Consider the following 20,101-nt stretch of genomic DNA (forward strand, 5'->3'; position numbering starts at 1 on the left):
CCAGTTTCTCCAAGCACTGAACGAAACTTCGATATTGCTCTGCTCAAATTTGACATTGCACTCACTTTCTGTTAAATTTCTGGATCTTGAAAAGGGATGATTCGAAGCTTCCTTTGCGGTCTCTTTCTGGTCCTCCGAGTGTTTCCTTTCGGTGAGAGTATTCGTAGTGACCCAGAAGTTCGTCATTTGTCTCGGTTTCATGGGGCCGAAGTTTGCGAGGAAGTTGGAGACATGATTTTGGCCGAACCGCAGGAGCAGCTTTCTAGGGCTTCGGAGATTTGCTGTCGGTTGAGGGCAATCATCCGTTCGCGGTGTGCGGCAAAGTGTTTCTTGACCTCATCCAGATCTCGCGTGTCGTCTGGACTCATGGGTTCGGTGACGTTGAACGCATCGAGGGTCGCGTTGATCTTGTTGGCCAGTCTGGTATCTCGAATGCTCAGACCTCGAGGGCTATGGGATGTACATGTAATGGTCATGTATTTATTTTCTCCATCAATTGTTCCACGAGTGATATGTGGATGGTGGTTCATTCTCTCAGCTTCGCTCATGATCAGCTCTTCCACCTGTTCACACTCCCTGGCCGAAGGATGAGCCGTGTGCCGATGTATCGCATCGCCTAGAGGATCGAGTTGCCATTGTGGCGTGCCAAATGACAAGCCCGGCGAGTGCTTCAGCGAAAGATCTCCCGTCTTGGGGGTCTCTGGCGTTGAAAGTAACGAGGCAAGGGCATTTGCAAGCTTGTCACAGTTTGCTTTCGGAGTGGGCGAAATCTTCTGCGTGATTTTCTCGTTGTTCTTCAAACGCAATGTGATGGTCTGGCGGTCATCGGAGATTATGATTGGATCCCTCGAGGAGAGGGACAAGTTCCTTCGCGGAAATGAGGCCTGCCCAACATGAAGGAAAGGCTTCTGCGTGAAGCTGGGTGGCAATTTGCTCACATGGTAAAAAGCTGGTGCATTTGCATGATAACGGACGTAACAGCTTCCTGCATGGGCAACAAGCCGCATAGCTAGGTAGGGAAGCACGAGAGCTGTCAATGCAGGATTTGGAATGAGTCGAAGTAAGTTCTTACTGCCACCACTGCTTGGATTTGGGGGCGCAGGCAGATCCCCTGCCGAGGCTGGCCTTACTTATACCACACTATACCAATTCTGAGCTTACCATCTTCCCTCATTTTCTCGCATCGTTCCCATCTGCAAGGGTCACGAAGAATCATCAGCAGCTTCTTCCTTTCTTCTCTGCTCTCCACCCGCATGGTGACTGGGCCTCTACCACAGAAAGAAGTCATATTGTTTGATGGACATCTATCTCCCCTTCAATCAGGCGCGAGTTTCATCTCGCCTTCGACAAGATCAGCCGCCTCAACAAAGGGACCACTGGGTGGAGAGAAACCACATATCAAGGGTCCCGGATCAAACAGCACTTTCCGCGGTGCTCGCCCGAGCTTTGGCTCAGATCCCGACGACCAACGGGTGTTCTGCCTTGCTATAAATTCTTGAAACGCTTGTGGTTTGGCGAACGCCTCACGCACGGGCATTGGTGCAAGCATCGCGGCTACTCAGCCCCCGCGCGATGGATTCACTTGCGCATACTGGGTACAGCCTACTGGTAAGCCTAATGCAGGCACGCTGCATCCAATGTGAGGGAGTATCTAATGGCAAGAAGGCGCCCAATAGGTGAGTTCATCCCAAACTTTCCTTGTCTACTTGTATTCTCGCATTGTGTTCGATCTGCTGTGTGCTTTGTGCTTTCTCTTTGAACCTCTCGGCTTTTGCATTTCAAGGATTACGCAGATCCTCTGACCCAACCTCGACAACATTGAAGGGAGTTCAAAGGCGAATCTCGGCGGCCGGAAGAATGCGCCGAGTGGAATTTCTTCTTATTCTTCTTGCCTCTCTTTGCGCTGTGAGAGCGATTCCTCTACATCCTCGAGATATATCAAATCCTCTAGATTCTCTAAAAAGCGTCGCCAGCGAGCTGCTTGGCTTCACGACAGCGTTATCTGCGATAGAGTCGGCCAAGCAAACACAAACAAACCCTTCCGCTTCCTCAACGCCTTCAGGACGGTCAACGGCAGCCTCTGGCCAAGCAAGCACCGCTCAGAGCAATCTCGTATCTTCAAATGCACCTTTGAGCACGACAAACAAGGGTACAGGAAGCATAACAGTCTCCGCCACTGGCAGCCAGCTGTCCACAGGAGGTGTCTCACCTACGACCCCGTCTTCGAACTCTGCCATCCTCAGCGCAACAACGACAGCGCCCACGGGTCTCCTTGCTACTTCGCCAGGCTCAACCGGTGATCCTATTGGCGTAATTCCCACAACTACCGAAAGCATTGGATCATCACGCACTAGCACAAGCTCTGGTCCTGGCTCAAGTTCAGGATCGGGATCAGGAGGAGGTCCAGGGTCAGGTTCAACGTCAGCCGATTCAGCAGGTGAGACAGGTCTGTCACCAGGAGAGATTGCCGCGGCAGTCATTCTCCCGGTCCTGGCGGTGGCCGCCATTCTGTTTCTTCTCTTCCGCTTCTGCAAACCCGTCCGTGAAAGGTACTCGGCCTGGCGCCAGGAAAGACTTGAGCGATCTGCGTACCGACGTGCGCTTGACGACCCTGTTCTTGCCTTCGGCATGCGTCAACAAAACGGGCGGGGTCTGGATGGTCTGGGTATGGGTGAGGTGGAGCAGTTGGTGCGTCCCTTGTCATTTGGATTCCGCAATCCCTCAAGACAATTTCCTAGCATCAGAAGGAAACCGTTGGACTGGGACGCAGCGCGGATAGGGGGTCAGGGAGCCTCATCAATCGGAATGGCGATACCAATGCCCGTCGGACAGCATGCCAGAAATCTCAGTGAAATATCAGAGGCAAGCGACTCATCCGGCGATGCTGAGGCAAGATACCAGGATGCCCGGTCGAACCAGGTATCGCCGGAGGGGATGGTCTCATGACCACAACGACTCTTTTTCTCTTTTTTTTTCCCCAAGCGATATCGTGTCTGACTATGATGAACGAGCAAGCGATGAATATTCTGTAGATATACTTTTGTTTTCAAACTTTATCAAACAACAGGCGAAGGCCGAACACTGTACATGCCTATCGAGTTGATCATAGATGATGATGTCTTATACCTGCAAAAGTCTCAAGGGAGCTACTTGCGTCGGATTTGTCAGAATGAACGGCAACTCGAGGACTCGCGACCTCCTCATTCCTCTTGATCTAGCAAGTTCTTTCACTCAGCGAGACCGAAGGCTATGATTGTACGGGTTGGGTATACTAAGGTACCTGGCTAGGGATAGCTTAAGCCGATGTATACCGAGTAGATGTGTACTTGTAACGTGGCGAAGTCAAGGGACATCAAGGAACCAATGACAGCCACCGTGGCACAAGCCTATGGCCTCATTGGAGAATCGACGTTTCATGGTCTCTAAACCGCCTGCTCAACACGGAAAACACCCTCCAAAATAAAAAAGCCAAATGGAACGAAAATATACACAAACCCGTCTCCCAACCCAGCTTCCACTCAACCAGTCATTAAGTCGCTAAAAAAAAGAATAAATACGAGGGGGCACATTCCACGCAAACATGGACGACATCGAGCTTGTCGCTCTGCGGGATCATCTCATCGCCATCGCTCTCCAGGCCGGCTCGATGGTAATATCCGCCTCCTCGGCGTGTACGAACACCACCGGCACACCCACGCAGTCAGCGGCGGCATCCACAAAGAAAAACTCGGCCGACCTCGTCACCGAGACGGACAAGGCCGTGGAGGATTACATCTCCGGCACCCTGAAGCAGCGGTACCCGTCGTGTAGCTTCATGGGCGAGGAGACGTATGTGCCGGGCAACAAGCTCGGGCCCGAGCCGACTTTCATCGTCGACCCCATCGACGGGACCACGAACTTCGTGCACGGCTGGCCCTACGTGAGTGTGAGCTTGGGCTTTGCGGTGGACCGCGAACCGACGGTGGGTGTGGTGTACAACCCGTTCACCGGCAAGCTGTACCACGGGATCAAGGGCCGGGGCAGCTATGTACGGGACGTCCGGGACGGGAAAGCAGCAGAGAACGGCGGCGAGAAGGCGGCGGGGGATACAAAGCTGCCGCTTCGACACCCCTCCGCGGTGACCGGTCTGGACGAGTGCGTCGTCGCCATCGAGTACGGCAGCGACCGCAGCGGCGCGAACTGGCGTACCAAGACAGCCACCTGGGCAACCCTGGGCGCCAGCAAGGACGAGGGCGGCGCCATGGTCCACTCGGCCCGCGCGCTGGGCTCCGCAGCCCTCAACCTGTGCGCCGTCGCGGAGGGCTCCATCGACGTTTACTGGGAGGGCGGCTGCTGGGCCTGGGACGTCTGCGCTGGCTGGGTCGTGCTCACCGAGGCCGGCGGCCTCATTGTCGACGGCAACCCCTCCGGAACATGGCACATTCCCGTCGACCACAGGAAGTATCTCGCTGTGCGTGCCGCGGAGAGGGGGCAAAAGGAGTTGGTCCAGGAGTTCTGGGGGTTTATTAAGGGCTGGATGGAGTATGAGCACTGAGTTGGGGAGTTGGGAAGATTCAAAGCCTGGATCCCGGATCAACGAATTCTGGCATACATCGTCTCCAAGGTACGAGCCTAACTGGAAGGTTCTGCACGTGATACGGGACGAAGGCAAAGACAATAGAACATAGACAAGAAGCATTTTAAATTTCAAGGCAGAAAATCGACAGCTGGGATTTTGCGGCCTCCTCGAAATCTCTATCCTTTCCTTTCTGATTGTTCCGCTAATATTACACTTGACGCTATGCAGAGGCGGCGGAGGGAGACCTCACATGAACACAGCATGGAACTCACTTCCATAACTTGCCTAGTGACACCTCCTTATCATCATGCTTGTTGAGGACCTTGGCCGTTGCCAAGTCAAAATCTTCTTGTGTGACGTGGACTCTTCTTTCTCGCAAGGCGAACATGCCAGCCTCTGTGCACACACCCTTGAGTTCTGCGCCGGAGCAACCGTTCATTTTCTCTGCAATCTTAGTCAGGTCAATACCTCTGGTTAGGTTCATGCTCCGGGAGTGAATCCGTAGAATATCGGCTCTCGCCTCAACAGTTGGCGGTGGGAACTCGATCTTGCGATCGATGCGACCTGGTCGGAGGAGCGCAGGGTCCAAGATATCAAGTCGATTTGTGGCCATGATGACTTTTATGTTATTGGTCGGTTCGAAGCCATCTAGCTGGTTCAGCAGTTCCAACATGGTGCGCTGTACCTCTGAGTCTCCACCAGCGCTTCCTTCTATACGGCTGGAGCCTATACTGTCGATTTCGTCCATGAAGATGATGCTGGGTGCGTGTTCTCTTGCCATGACGAAAAGTTCTCGCACCATTCTGCTCCCTTCGCCAATGTATTTCTGTACCAATTCTGATCCAGACACTCTGATGAATTTGCAGTCGGCATGATGCGCAACGGCTCTCGCCAAGAGCGTTTTGCCTGTTCCTGGCGGGCCGTAGAGAAGGACGCCCTTTGGTTGAGCGATTCCGAGTGATTCAAAGAGTTCCGGGTGGTTCAGGCCCAGCTCGATGACTTCCTTGATCTCTTTGATTTGTTGATCCAGTCCACCGATCATGTCGTATGTGCTGTCCGGAACTTTTTCGACCATCATTAGAGAAACTAGAGGATCGACGGATGAAGGGAGTATCTTTTCGAGCTTGTAAGAATCGGAGAGAAGGGAGACTCGCTTGCCGACGGTCAGTTTGGCTATGTCAACGCTGTCGGCGATATCGACAACTATATCAATTCGTCAGCCCTGAACTTTGATGCCTGACCATCTATCGTCAAGACTCACCATATTTGCCTTCCGGATGTACCTTTACCAGCACCTTCTTGGTCCCCATCACCTTGACGACTTCGCCAACGTAAGAGCCGGGCTGTTGCAGCAGACCCAGCTCTTCTCGCAGCAGCCGCACTCTTGAGTTATAGTCATTTCGTTGTGCTTCTAACCGGCGCAGGACCGCTTGACCTTGGAGGATCTCCAGCTTCAGAGCTTCGATTTTGTTGTGGTAAAAGTTGTCGAGTGCCATGATGAGAGGTCGTTACAAGGACGCAGGTTGGCGGATAGGGAATCTGTGTTTCTGAATTCAAAAGGTCGCTAAAGGGAGAGATCAAAGTGTCTAGATGGCGAAGGAAACTTTGTGGACGTGTTTGATGGCAATGGTGGTGGTAAAAAAGATGGATGGAATGATGTGGACGCGACTGCGCTTGGGAGCCTGAGGCGGCGGCTACTGCTGGGCGGCGCCTAACGCGGCTAAAGGACAGGAGATTCGGTTGCCACAAGGGCCAGCAGGCTAGGCAGTTCAATGCCAACTGAGGCTACTGAGCTCACTTACTTAGTACAGGCCCCTCTTAAGTGCCGGGTGCCTCTTGGGTGCCTCTAGCTCCTCTGTTTTAGGCACCGACTTCGGTGCTCTCGGGGGATGACGGCGCTCCCGCCTAGGGCGCCTGACTCCCGGCGGAGATCCGACCCAACTTGAGCACCAGTAGCACAGCACAAGCACAGCAGCAGGCATCATCGGCCCACCAACTTCACACCCATTGTTTGTCAAGATTTTGCTATGAGCTCAGTCTGCAGCTGCTCCCAGCTATTTCCTTGCGTGCGACTTGCAACCAACACCTGACCAAGGTTAGACGAGGTTCGTGTTCTCAAAGCTTCTGGCAGTTGCTTCTTCTTCCCGTCTATCCTACTTGCTGCTGGCTATAGCACGTGCGCCAATCGGTGTGTCGGCTGGCGCACTGGATTTCGTCGCCCTACACCACAATACCCCATATCGTTAAAGCATCACTAACATTGTAACCAGTCGCCATCCATAGACCGACTCCCTTCGCTCTGTTATCAATACCTGATTCGATTCAGAGTCTCCTCGCTCGTTCCTTCCCCTTCAATACCTCGACCTTCCTTGCTCCTTCACCTGAGATAGACACCGCTATCAACACATCATATGATTTGAAGTACCCGTGCCCTTTTTGATGCATCCACGTGCCTTGACCAGGCATCGACCCGCCTGTCTCCCTCTTATTACGAAAACTGTGTCGGCCTCGTAGCGCAGTCCTTCAACTCAGCCCTTTCCGAGCAATGGTGGCAATTCGAACAACTCGATGAAAGAAAAGTATCTCGGCCAGAATGTCGTCCAGTGACGATCCACACAAGAACTCCGATGATAGGGTTGTGCAAGATTCCCAGTCTACGCCTAGGCCTCCTTCAGTCGCCGGCTCTGGAGTAGTAGACTCGAGATCTCGAGATGAGCCAGCAGTAGCAGATACCACAATTCGACGAGATTATGGTGAGTCCTTGCTTTCTTAAGTGTAATGAAACGCCCTGCTGAGATCAAACAGGGTCTCTAAGTAGCAGCGTCCATGCCTCGAGCAGCCAGAGACCACGCAGCGGATATCGAAGTGACGAGGCCCAAGAGGCTTCTGCATTGCCCTCGTTATCACCACAGGCGACGAGGACTCGGAAACCTCCTCCTATGAGAAGGATCTCGACTCGGAAACAATTACCCCATCGGGGCGAACTCTTCTCTGTGGACGATGACCCTGACGAGGTCGAAGTAGACAGAGAGCTCCAAACAACACCAAGCACGCAAACCTTTCCGTCTCTGACTCGATCACAATCCACCGTTCGTCGGCGAACTGCGGCTGCGCCGCCGCAGTTACCGCGTGTCGATTCCGCAGAAGAGGAGGCAGAGGATATGATTCAACAAGAGTCTGCTGAGCCGCCGGCGGAGGAAACCGACGGCTGTGAAGAAGATGGGGAACTCGGAGACTCCGAGGACGCGGATCTGAGTGATGCTGAGAGCTTCACGTTGAAAGATCGACAGTTGGCCATTAACGAAACACATCCATTTGGCATCAGGATTTGGAAACCTGCATTATACAAGAAATCCAGATCGGTGGAAAAGGGGGCAGAAGAGGATATTCATTCTTCACCCAGCCAGATTGTGAGCACTTGGTTGTGGTTCTTCAACTGCCTATGGACTGTCCTGTTCGGTTGGTGGCTGAGTCTTGCCGCGCTTTTCGGAGCCCTTGTCTGCTACTTATTCGCCTTTGACCCCAGTGCGGCTGCATATGGCGGGGTCTTCTTGGGTCTAGCTGGCTACCTTTTCTGGCCTTTTGGAAAATTCGTGAAACTTGAGCAAGACGAGAACTATGCCGAGGAAGACGAAGGCGAAGGTCGCAGCATCAGCGAGTACGAACGATGGCAGAGTGGAGATCTGGAGTATGGTCGACTTATGTTCGGACCCACCCTTACTCACACCGGATCCATCGTTGGCCGACATCGAAATAGTGTCGACTCTGCAAGTGAGAGTGATAGCCTTCTAGACCGGAGCGGGAGAGGCGATCGGCCAGAGACGAATGTGAACACCAAAACCAAGCGACGACTGTTTGGACGCGGGCAATGGACTTTGGGTAGAGTCATCTTCTTCGTCTTCTTCTACTTCAATGTCGCCCCATTGATGCTCCTGGTATCGATGGTCTGTTGGTTGATGGTTTTCTGGATTCCAATGGGCCGGGTCACCCTCATCTTATTCTATCACCTACGAAAGCGACCATTGGCTCTGACATTCCATCGAGATGTCTCGCAGGCTAGAAGCTCCACCAAGCCCTCATCAATTCTACTGTGTACTTACCGGGCGGTCGGGATCAAGTACTGGAAGTACACAGTCGATGGGACCAACATCTTCCTGATCAACTTTCTGGCGATTGTTGTCTTTGTCATTTTCGACTACTTCATTCTCAAGATCGCAGCTGGGTTGAATATCTGGCTGACAAGTCCGGCACTCATGTTCACCCTGGCTCTCATCTCCATCGTCCCTCTGGCCTATTTCATTGGACAGGCAGTGGCGTCTATTTCGGCTCAATCATCGATGGGAATGGGTGCTGCGGTCAATGCATTTTTTTCGACTATTGTCGAAGTGTACCTTTACTGCGTCGCCCTTAATGAGGGAAAGGCTTCCCTTGTGGAGGGAAGCATCATTGGCAGCATCCTCGCCGGCATCCTTCTCCTTCCCGGGCTGTCGATGTGTTTCGGAGCAATAAAGAGAAAAACTCAACGCTTCAATGTCAAGTCTGCTGGGGCGACTTCTACAATGTTGCTATTTGCTGTCATTGCAGCATTCGGCCCAACCTTGTTCTACAAGATATACGGAAGTCACGAGCTGATCTGTAGAGCGTGTACTGCGGAGGGTGTTGACATTCCAGCGGATTGCCGACAATGTTACTTCCGACAGGTGCCTGCCGTTTCGGATGACTTCTTTCTCAAAGCCGTTCGGCCATATTGCTGGATTGCTGCCGTGTTTCTCTTCTCGTCCTACATCATTGGACTCCTGTTTACTCTACGCACCCATGCTGCTATTATATGGAGCACCGATCTGGACGAGAAGAAAGCTCAGCCTCCGACCGCCGACGTAAGTCCGATGGACACTCGGCATCAAAGCGTAGTCAACTCGCAGAATCTGCCGAGGCTTGACGGGACTTATCTTCCTAGATCAGCTATAAGGGAGTCTCAATTGTACAAAAAGATTCTGGGCCAGAGTCTGCGATCTGCAGGACTTCCAGACGGCGATGCTAATATGGAACGAGAACAACATAGTTCTCATGAGAGCGCGTCACACGTCTCGGTGATTGACCACCAAAACAAAGGTGACTTGCCGTATCTGGTCCCGCCAAAGTCGAGTCACGGTTCAGAGGACATCCGAACTCCCACTCTACATCCTGTGCTGCCTGGACTATCTGAGGAAGACAATAACAATCTTGTGCGGCAGGTTGCGGAAATGGCGGCTACGGCAGCGACGATTGCCACTCGAGACGCCGTCCATCATCCTCGGACTGCGTCGTACCAGGCAACTCACGCTTACAAGCAAGAGACTGCAAAGACTCAAAGACCATCAGTTGTCCGTAAAGACACTGCGGCAGAAGAGGGCTGTGCAAACGCTGCGATCGAACAAGCCGCTCAGCCCGCCATGGAAGGCGGTGGCCACGATGCTCCGAATTGGTCCAGGACAAAATCATCGATCATTCTCCTAACAGCAACGGTTGCCTACGCTATAGTGGCTGAAATCCTCGTCGATACCGTGGATGTTGTGCTCGACTCAGTCGACATTGATGAGAAATTCCTGGGCATCACTTTATTTGCACTGGTACCCAACACTACGGAGTTTTTGAATGGCATATCATTTGCCATGAATGGGAACATTGCGCTCAGCATGGAAATTGGATCAGCATACGCTTTGCAAGTATGCATGCTTCAGCTCCCGGCTTTGATTCTCTTTTCGGCGTTACGTTGGCCGTTTATTGACCCGCAAAACCTCATTGACCACACCTTCAATCTCATCTTCCCGCAATGGGACATGGTAACGATCATTCTTTGCGTCTTCCTGCTCAGTTATATGTCTGGGGAAGGGAAGAGCAACTATTTCAAGGGCAGTATTCTTGTCCTGACGTACCTCGTGGTAGTCCTAGGATTCTATTTCAGTGGCTTCACCACCCTGAGCATCATGGGGGTGGATCCCAACGATACATTGGCCATCATGTCAAGCATGGCATGGCAACAAAATACACCTGCCGGGGTGCGGACCCCCAAGGTTGTCAGTGGGAGAGAGTTATAAGGGGTACATTCAAAATCTCCGGTCCAAAAAACGTGACGGGTCAATTGTTGTGACTTGTCGGCTTCAGATGGGGATTTGAAGGACAGGATGTTTTAATTCAGAGTCGAGTGGTTATGCACATTGGTAGATCCACATTGGACAAAGGCGTCGACGCCCTAAATGATGAATGAGAGGGTCTTTTAATCGCGCTCCTCCTTAGTACACCTTCCAAATGCTCGGACCTCTCGACGAGTATAATCTCTGCGGAAAATCGACAGTGGAGCCGCTCGCAGCCGTAATCAAACCTGGGGAAGGGATACCTACCCAGGGAAGAGGAGGATCACATACATGTAATACGCCGTACATATAATGGGTATACATAAGACCAAGCAAGATATAAGAGGAAACGTTGTTTCCTCCGCGGAGGATATTATGTAGGAACTTCAGCGAAGAACGCCGACGGCTCGGCCAGCGGTGGCACGATTGAGCGGGCTGATTATGTTATTTTTTTGATTAGGTATCATGAGACGGATTACCAGGATGGCAGCGTAAGCAGCGTGAGCACCGAGATCCCTTTCCTTGGCCTCTTCTCAGTGCCCACCCAATGATGCTATTGTGAAAGTGACCGACCGCCTAGGAGCCTCGCTTTTCCCTCGCTGATCCGTATGTATGTATGTACTTGAATTGAGTTTGAGTGGAGTGGAGTGGAGTCGAGAAGCCGGATCCGCTTTGTAGTCCATATCCCTTGGTTCAAATGAAGCAATTTCCCATTTTTCCTTTGCGTTCATTGTGGCAGAAAAGCGGCATTTTTCGCCAAACAGAAAGGCAATGTCGACGTCCGTTTGTCGAAGCGTCAAATGGCGCATCGAGAACTGTGGAAAGGCAATAAAAGAGGTACTCGAAAGAAAGTCGTTTCAAAGTACGGCTCTGATCGGAGCGGATGATCTGGGACGAGTCGAGGGTGGTCGAGGCTCCATCGGAAGAAATAAATGGTTCTGAGTTGAGCTGAGATCGGACTTGACTGGAAAACTGGACATGCCCTCCTTCTTGGGCGGAGCGGGTTGATAGTTGCTATGTCGATGTGAGGTTGACGGATCTGCTGCATTACGGTGCAGTTCCAAAAGAGAGAGATACCGACTGACTGGAACACGTCAGAGTCGAGATTGATCATACTTAATGATTAGTAGAGCTCTCCCGTCCTTCGACCTCCTCTGTGCATGCACCAATCGCACTGATTTCGATAGTTAGCCAGGTACCGGATTCCATAATTCAGTCTTTCGGGGAGGAACACAACGTACAATACTCTCGTTGCAACCGGTCCTATGAATATAGCAATAGCTGGCTTTACAACGCTTGCATATCCTCGCCCATCGCCGCGTACAGTTCTGGCATTGGCGTCCACAATCCCAGCAGTCTCGCGTCACTGCTGCTTGGCCAGGTCTGAGTTGCACGTGTGGTTGTTCATGACGTTGATGGCGCTGTAGGGGAGAAAAAGGATGAGACCGTTAGCAAACGCATGTCAGTAACGACGGAGGGACGACGGAGAAGAAGGGCCGATGGGTAGGTAGTAGCATTTGCAGGTTGCCGGCGGCGGAAGCGTCTGGTTGGCGGTATACTCGCCTCGATGGCGGTTTGGGGATGAAACATGGCCCAATCTTGGTTTTCGAAAACCTTCCAGTAGATGTTCCAAATGGGTGGTCTTCTTGTCCTCGATGCGTTCCTTGGTTATCCCCCAGCACCGCCACCACTCGCTCCGGCCGTACATTTGGCAACGAGGCAGGTTTCAACACAAAGACCATTAAATACCTTGAGAGGATCGCTATTAGCCAAAAATCCCCCTGGCGGAGTTAGATCTTCCCCTCGATCCATTCTCGAAGTCAAATTTGGTCCTCCGGGGTGCTCCAAGTTTTCCACGTAGGCGAGTCTTTTCGAGCGTTCCGGGTTGTAACAATCAGCGCACCACCATTGATGACAGCTATCGCAATGTCGATTTGTGAGGCACCAGGTGCAGGAAACAATGAGTCGCTGAGGAAGAATCCGTCCATCTTCAGCTAGGCGGAGTGGAGGTCGAACAGCATCAACCAGCTTTCCTGTGTGCGGTGGAGGCCATAGGAGTGGGAAAGCGCGGAGATCGCTCTCTCCCCAGACAGGTGCTCCGTGGGGGCTTCGGCCACAGCTTGCACATCCCCTCGGCCCAAGGGCCACGCTTGCTAGGGGAGGGATGCCGGGTTTGTTATCCGTGAGATATTCTCTAGAAGCTGGGTGAAGGACAGAGGCCATATCGGCGTGCATGTGGGTGCACAAGACGGCATCAAAGCTGATTATCCCTTGGCATGTTTGCAAGGTCTCTTCCCAGGAGGTTCGTGCTGCACGGCCTTGAGATATGACATGGCCAGACGCATCATACCAGGGTTCCACGTCGCGTGATCTGGCCCCCCCGTTCGTAGGAGCGTGACCTCCCAGCTGAACGCCCTCAGGGTCTATCGTGCCCACAGTATCGAAATTGTAGTGGAAGGCATGACTGAAGTCGAAGGCCTGTTCCTGGCTGAGCGATGATGGAGGCGTGAAGACATATAACCCCTGTAGTCGAGGAGTCCCTTCAGGTCTACTTAGTCGACAAAGGTGACAGAGAAGCTGCTGCAGCTTGAATTGATTGACGTTGAGACATCGCCGTATGCTGAGGAGACGTACGTTATATTCACTTCTCGTGACGATGTCATTGATCAGGTCCACGGTCACCGACGCCAGGTCGTCGAGGACGAGGGTCTGAACGTTCTGAAGAACTTTCATTTTGCCCAATCTGGCTAGGACGCCACGGAGTGGCCCAGCATAAAATTCGTCTTCCGTCAGATTTTCGTCCATTCGTTCTGCACGCCAGGAATGACCGCCGGAGTCGATTCTTGACAGGAGATTGGGCGGAACGTAAGCTCCCCGGCACTTTGAAAGGTCAACGTATCGGAAGACGCTTGCTGTGCGAAGGAATAGCTCTCGCAAAGAGCGGGATGTTCGTGCCAAGGCAAAGATAGTTGAGAGCGGCAGATACGGTAGGGTGTTGTCGAGGATGATGGAGTTGGACAGAACATCGAGCAAAGATGGAGGCAAACAGCCTGAGAGAGCCTGGGACTCGATGGACATGGTAGGCGCTGGAATGAACGACCCAGTATTGCTCCAGGCAATGATATTCAGAGGCGAGGAGTGTCCTCTTCGAAAAGCAACCGGGCGCAATGCTTAAAAGGAGATAGGTGTTCTGGAGGGAGAAGGAGCGGTCAAGTGCAAGCGGCGATGAGACGGTGGCGGCAGCCGGCAAGACGCGATGGGATAAGGGTGGATGTTTGATAGATTGGATAGGGGGAGTTGATGAGAAGTAAATGGGTGTCGGTGAGCTGGTGTGGTGGTGGTGACTCCAATATCCACTAAGCCGCATTGAGACTTCCGGCACACCCTGTTGGGGAGGCTAACCGTATTTGGACATTAGGACGTGGGATGGCGGCGAGGCTGAATCACCGCAATCAATGTCGCCAGATGCACGACGCATGGCTCAGCACAAGATACCAAAAAACAACAACTACTATTCGTCTCGATTCGTATCTTCCCTTCATATTTCATGTTTCGTATCTCATCTGTGCCAGATGTTACCTCGGTAAGACTTTTCATCCCCACATGCAGAAGCTCTCAAATTGACCCAAACACGACCCAAGCACTAAAACGTAAAACCGTACAGAGTGTCGTCAAACTTGTTGCTGAAACGCCTCGGCCCGACATCCTGTAAATCATTGTACCTTCTTCCCTTTGTGCGTCCCGAGGTCCATCAGGTCAATCATGGCGAGACCGACCCTCTCACACTCTGCCCAGTTCCGCTGCCGCATCCAAAACCTCTCGGTTGCGCTTTCCGCCGAGCTACTCGTAGACACACTCTGGTCCCTTGCGTCTTCTTCGAGACTCTGTTTCGTAATGCTGGCGAATGCGTGTTCTCCAGATTCGGTCATGAGCGGACTGTTAGGAGGGGAAGCAAGGGGTCTAACCGCGTGGCCCAACCCGGCTTCCTCAAGGTACTTGCGACGTACCATGAAGCGTTCGCTGCGCTCCTTACGCATGGCCGCAGAGTCGAGCTTGCTGATGGCTGTCCTGACTAGCAGGCGCACCAACAGGAAGGTGTGCTCCGAGACGAAGACGCTAAGCAGTAGTGCCCACAGCTTGATGGCATGGGGTCTACCATCCGGCCCTTGCCCATCACCACCTGAGAACATGTACACCAGCGCCGCGGAGGTGATGCTGCCGAGCCAGGCGAGGAATTCGAGACTATCGAGCCAGGGTCCAATGGAATCTGCTCGGGCTGGATTGGGTCGGCGGCATTCAACCGTCAGTTTGAAGGTGTCACCCCTCAACTCGATCCAGTTGTTGATAAAATATGAAACCGGTGTCAGAGGCCATATGACACTGAAAAGCGAGAGATAACCGAATTGTATGCACATCTCACGCAGGTCTGAGGTCACATCGTATTCTGGTAGAGCAGCCTCTTCGCGGACTCGAGTTAGGAATTCCTTCTCCTCGGGCGGGTCGTGGTCAGCGACCGAAGGTGTAGTCCCACCGTGCTTTTCGGCGCGCTGGGATTTGATTTCCTTAAATTTCTTGGTTCCTCTTTGTGTGACGACTGGCATGACTGTTTCCATGGCGAAATTGACGACTTGGGCCGTCACTGCGAAATAGATCATCTGATTACGTAGACGGTTGGGGTTGATGCTGAAGGCCGCAGGAGATGGTGCCGCAAGTTGCTTTTCGTTCTCGGCGAATGCGTTAACTGTCAAACCGAAGATATCCAGATAAGGCACCAAGATGGAGGCAAAAGGGACGTATACGAAGGAAGTTAAGAAGATTGCCGTATACGAGGTGATGAAGTTGATGACGAAAACCTTGGAAATCATAGCCCTATCATGAGCGTCTTGAGTTTCGTAGTTTTCGTAGAAAGTGAGCTTTTCGGCAAATCCTGTGAGGTAGTTGCTGATGGTGGGTACTGCAAGGGTGAGGAGAATGGTGGGAAGGAAGACGAGAATGGACTTCAGAGGGCCGTCGTAGACTTCAGAGATGAAGATTTCGATGGCGTAGCAGATGCATATAACAGCTCCGAGTGCAACCACGCATAAAGCTGCCAGCGGGATTTGGAGGAGTTGTCTCTGGAGTCGCTTCTTTGCTGGGAAGTACGCGACTTTCTCGCCCGTGACAGGATCCGTGGTAACTTTCTCCGATTCAAACTCTCTCCTTTTATCCTCAATCAATGACACTCTCTTGACGTTCCATCGAATAGCCAGCTCTCGTTCTTGACGTTTCCAGTATTCGATGAAGACGACACACCACAGGCCGTTGACTATTGCATAGATAGGGGAGTAATTGCCCAGGAGGACCCAGCATGAGAAGCCGAAGGCGGCAGGAAAGATCATGAAGGAGAAATAGGATTGCAGGAATGCATAGTAGTAGCCAATCTACTCTCGTCAGTCAGCCCACACAGTAGAGAGGAGAATCGTTAGAGAGACGGACCTTTTCGCCAACAGTGTTCCTGATTTCGTCCAGGTCACCTGGTGTCAGAAATGTCTTCCGGGTAAACTCAGTCAGCCATGCCTTGTTTTTGACGTGGTCATGTAAGGGAAACACAGCTTCCACATTCTTCCATTCGCTGTGTTTTGGTGTGATGCCAGCTCCTCCCTCTTCCCGTGGGCAGCATATCATGTGGTGAATATGTCGATGCCGCTCGGCGACCGTTAGAGGCTCTGAGGTTAGAGTCTGTGCAGGGTCATTGCTGGGCTGAAGTTGTCGAACTCCGTGTAGCCAGTCTTTTATCCTTGATCGGTAAACCACGTCTGCAAATATCTTCTCATCGGCGGCCCTGACAAAGACCAGCAAGGATGTTTCATCGCCTCGTCGCACTTCGGTGGTCAACCCAATCTCGGCGAGACCTCGAATGAGCTTCTTGAACTGAGTAATGCCCGCTTCCTTGTCTGAAGGATGTCAGTATCAGGATCCATGAAGTGAAGAGGGTGGAATTAGTACCATCTTGGGGCATTCGGTAGCTAATGACATAGTCGACATCAAAGTTGGTCGGTAACACCCTAGAAGCCATGTTGGCAGCGAGACCGGAAGGAGTGGAAGATCGACGTGCGAGAAGAGAAGAAGGGCTTGCCCCGACAGACAGCCTTCGACGAAATAATCCCTTATCAAACAGCTGTTTAGTAGAAGAGCGAACAGACGAAAGTTGGAAACCAGGTTGGACCTCCAGCCGCATGAAATGAGCTTTGATCATCGGTTGAGACGCGACGTCATCAATTTAGCAGATCTGGTGAGCTAGCATTGGCGAGACCTATGCCTAATAGGGCTAGTGCATGCTTATATCAGCAGCCTCGTCAATGGACCAATCGCCTAGCAAGAACCTCGGCTAGTCCCATTCAAGCAAAGAGTCGAAATTGAGCCTCGGCATCAGAACGAGGTAAACACCAGGAATCCCGCTGTTTGGTCAGCCTTTACCGGGTGGAGTGTCTGACGGTGCGCTTATCCACGGCGTGGAAAGAGGGAAGGCATTTCAGAGCTTGTCTTATTATATCTACCCATATCCATTTTGAACCCTGAAATATTCTCCATCTGTCTCTTCTGGGAGGGCGAGCTGCATGACCGTCAAACGGGGTTCATAAGCAATCATGGCGAACAAAGTCGAGGGTGCAACATGGAACCAGTCATACACAGAACCTGATGCAAACAACTATTCTGCGTACCAACGAGAGATCTACAGCTCTCTACGGGCTCCCTCTTTCTCTACCAAACCGTCTGAATGGGAAGCTCTGGCCCGCTCTAAAGTCCCTGCTGCTAATTTTGGCTATGTGTATGGAGCAGCGAGCAGCGGCCAGACTCATGCGGCCAATATTGCCGCATTCGATCGCTATCGCATTCGACCTCATATGCTAGTCAATGCTACTCGCCGAGACCTGAACGTTGAGCTGTTCGGGACAAAGTATAGTAGTCCTCTTCTTCTAGCTCCAGTTGGGGTCCAGAATATCATGCATGAAGACGCTGAAGAGGCTACCGCCAAGGCTTGTCAAAAAGTCGGCATACCCATGATTCTCTCCTCGGCTGCCACGAGAACCATTGAACAAGTGGCCGAAGCCAATGGGACTGGTGACCGTTGGTATCAGCTTTACTGGCCCAGGCCTCAGTGGGAAGAAGTTACTGTGAGCTTGCTAAACAGAGCAAAAGCCAATGGATATAAGGTCCTCGTCGTTACATTGGACACTTTCAACCTGGCTTGGAGACCAACAGATCTTGATACGGCATATCTACCTTTCATCTGGGGCGACGGCTGCCAGATAGGACACTCTGATCCGGTCTTTAACCGCAGATATGAAGAGATCCAGAAGAACGATACGAGAGGCTATGGAGAAAAATTAGCCGAACTCTGGGCAATGATGAAGAGACCCGGCTCAGTCTACGGCGCGGCTCGGGTCCTGACAAACGTGTCCCTACTACAAAAATCAAGGGCTTGGCTGGACGTCTTGAATTCTGGGACGTATAGGGAATGGAAGCATTTGGAGATTTTGAAGAAGCTATGGGACGGGCCAATTGTTCTCAAAGGTATTCAGACGGTCGACGACGCTCACAGAGCCATCGACTATGGGATGGATGGCATCATTGTGAGCAATCACGGAGGTCGACAATGTGATGGTGCTATCGCTTCCCTCGATGCTCTAGCCGAGATTGCCGCTGACGAAAGAGTCAAACGGTCCAACATGACACTGATATTTGACAGTGGCGTCCGTACCGGGGCAGATATCTTGAAAGCATTAGCGTTGGGTGCAAAGGCTGTGTGCATTGGCAGGCCTTTCATGTATGGTCTTGCTATTGGAGGACAAGAAGGAGTAGAGCACGTCCTCAGGTGCTTACTCGCTGACACTGATAACATGCTGGGCAATATGGGCAAGAAGAGCGTGAAAGATCTCAGCCGGCATGACATACAGCTGCGGCCAGAATCAAAGCTCTAGACAGATTTTACCGAAAAGACGGGATTGGGGGGGAGTGGTAAAACAGACTGCTTTGCAAGGGATTGTGCTGGACGCGCTCCTCCGATAGTATTTTAGGAGCGAATAAAAAAAGTACATGATCAGATACAAGATCACGGCTGAGAACATTATCACAAAACTGCAGGGTAGCGGGGAGAGCGCCGTATGGGATATAACCTGTGGTGTATCAGTGTCCCTGGGAAGACGCAGCCTCGCCAGCTTCATGTGGGGTCAAGACAAGCAGGACAAGTCTTTCTGGGACGGAGCTTGCCGTTGAACCGACATGCATCTATCGAGAGGTGCCGGGAAGGAACAGACATACCACCCACTCACGCTTTGTAACAGGACAGGATTAGACGAAGCGCTACGGTCAATCTGGGGGCCTAAACGGACAACAGCTGGGAGAAGTTTACGTGAAGTCACACCGCCAAACCAATGGTATTATTCTACACATGCATAAGTTGCGCCCGACAGCAGCTCGGGCAGACAACTTAGCCTGTGCATGAAAGAGAGTCTGCAATGACAGCAGACCAAGGTGGCCTTCAGGTCCGCCGCGCTCCAACTAGTGCAGAACCACAACACCCTCTTTCAGCCTCATCCCGCACAGTGTTAGGCAATCCCCGTGTTTCTTACAACTCGCTGAGAGGTTTGCGGCTGCTGGGCGCGTGGCTACTTTCCATTGGCAAACATATGCCTAGCTGAAGGCTAAGAAGGACAAGAGCAGCCTAAGCCGGTGCTGTTTGGCAATCTAGCAATACATAACTGCGACGGCCCCCTCCCTCCTCAGTGGGAATGCCTTGCTTTCTGCTATTGTCCTTCTAGGAGAATCCAGCCGGATGGCAATATACACTAGTTACAAGAACTACTGCCCTCATACGTCCGCTAACACGACATGAGCAAGCCTAGACGTATCTCGAATCAAAATAAACAAGGCTGGGCCGAGGATGGCGATGGGCAAAAGAGCAAAGCAGACGTCTTTATCGATTCGACTGCACTTGTCACCGATCGACAAGTTATACGCATCTTCTCAGTCCTGCAATCAAAGTCCCCAAAGCTGGTCAAGGCATGGCTATGGGTTCTTGTGTTGGCGATATTTTGTGCATGGCTAGCCTCTTTCACTTACGCCGTGTTCATCAGCGCAAATCCAGTCCCGCGTTTCTACGATTTTTCACCTGGTATCACAGTCCGTGTGGTCAACATTGCTTCTCACGCCGCCGTATACTTGGCTGGGGGTATGGTGGAAGCGGTATTTGACGCTGTTTGCTGGGCGGTGATTTCTGGTTGCAGAGGAGCTTCAATCGCGACCTTTCTCGCCACGAAGAAAGATACCGGAATAGGAACTGTGGCATCACTGTTCTTGATGTATGGAGGACACCAAATATGGTGCATTCTGAGGTATTTCATGGCATACATCGACTCACACAAAGCTTTGAGTACCCTGACATTTTGAG

The 20,101-nt window shown here is 52.0% G+C and overlaps 8 protein-coding genes across 8 annotated transcripts; 4 read left to right on the plus strand and 4 right to left on the minus strand.

The window, feature by feature from the left end:
* Positions 1–197: 197 nt before the first annotated feature.
* On the minus strand, positions 198–1,007 carry A1O5_10137 (uncharacterized protein; the record flags this gene model as incomplete). The annotated part of the gene is made up of 1 exon (XM_007750715.1): positions 198–1,007. One exon carries the CDS (start codon positions 1,005–1,007, stop codon positions 198–200), a length of 810 nt encoding a protein of 269 aa, XP_007748905.1.
* An 850-nt stretch (positions 1,008–1,857) lies between these two features.
* Positions 1,858–2,946, plus strand: A1O5_10138 (uncharacterized protein; the record flags this gene model as incomplete). Its single annotated transcript, XM_007750716.1, has 1 exon — positions 1,858–2,946. The coding sequence occupies one exon, from the start codon at positions 1,858–1,860 to the stop codon at positions 2,944–2,946; it is 1,089 nt and encodes a 362-aa protein (XP_007748906.1).
* Positions 2,947–3,580: 634 nt separating this feature from the next.
* A1O5_10139 (uncharacterized protein) lies at positions 3,581–4,534 on the plus strand (the record flags this gene model as incomplete). Its single annotated transcript, XM_007750717.1, has 1 exon — positions 3,581–4,534. The coding sequence occupies one exon, from the start codon at positions 3,581–3,583 to the stop codon at positions 4,532–4,534; it is 954 nt and encodes a 317-aa protein (XP_007748907.1).
* A 292-nt stretch (positions 4,535–4,826) lies between these two features.
* On the minus strand, positions 4,827–6,054 carry A1O5_10140 (26S protease regulatory subunit 8 like A; the record flags this gene model as incomplete). Its single annotated transcript, XM_007750718.1, has 2 exons — positions 4,827–5,761; positions 5,820–6,054. 2 exons carry the CDS (start codon positions 6,052–6,054, stop codon positions 4,827–4,829), a joined length of 1,170 nt encoding a protein of 389 aa, XP_007748908.1.
* A 1,097-nt stretch (positions 6,055–7,151) lies between these two features.
* On the plus strand, positions 7,152–10,635 carry A1O5_10141 (Ca2+:H+ antiporter; the record flags this gene model as incomplete). Its single annotated transcript, XM_007750719.1, has 2 exons — positions 7,152–7,311; positions 7,364–10,635. The coding sequence occupies 2 exons, from the start codon at positions 7,152–7,154 to the stop codon at positions 10,633–10,635; spliced, it is 3,432 nt and encodes a 1,143-aa protein (XP_007748909.1).
* A 1,704-nt stretch (positions 10,636–12,339) lies between these two features.
* A1O5_10142 (uncharacterized protein) lies at positions 12,340–13,749 on the minus strand (the record flags this gene model as incomplete). The annotated part of the gene is made up of 1 exon (XM_007750720.1): positions 12,340–13,749. The coding sequence occupies one exon, from the start codon at positions 13,747–13,749 to the stop codon at positions 12,340–12,342; it is 1,410 nt and encodes a 469-aa protein (XP_007748910.1).
* Positions 13,750–14,384: 635 nt separating this feature from the next.
* On the minus strand, positions 14,385–16,726 carry A1O5_10143 (uncharacterized protein; the record flags this gene model as incomplete). The annotated part of the gene is made up of 3 exons (XM_007750721.1): positions 14,385–16,091; positions 16,147–16,604; positions 16,657–16,726. The coding sequence occupies 3 exons, from the start codon at positions 16,724–16,726 to the stop codon at positions 14,385–14,387; spliced, it is 2,235 nt and encodes a 744-aa protein (XP_007748911.1).
* A 571-nt stretch (positions 16,727–17,297) lies between these two features.
* Positions 17,298–18,632, plus strand: A1O5_10144 (uncharacterized protein; the record flags this gene model as incomplete). Its single annotated transcript, XM_007750722.1, has 1 exon — positions 17,298–18,632. The coding sequence occupies one exon, from the start codon at positions 17,298–17,300 to the stop codon at positions 18,630–18,632; it is 1,335 nt and encodes a 444-aa protein (XP_007748912.1).
* Between the last annotated feature and the right edge of the window lie 1,469 nt (positions 18,633–20,101).

Source organism: Cladophialophora psammophila (genome assembly GCF_000585535.1).
Source record: "Cladophialophora psammophila CBS 110553 chromosome Unknown aczJe-supercont1.18, whole genome shotgun sequence".
NCBI classification, from domain to species: domain Eukaryota; kingdom Fungi; phylum Ascomycota; class Eurotiomycetes; order Chaetothyriales; family Herpotrichiellaceae; genus Cladophialophora; species Cladophialophora psammophila.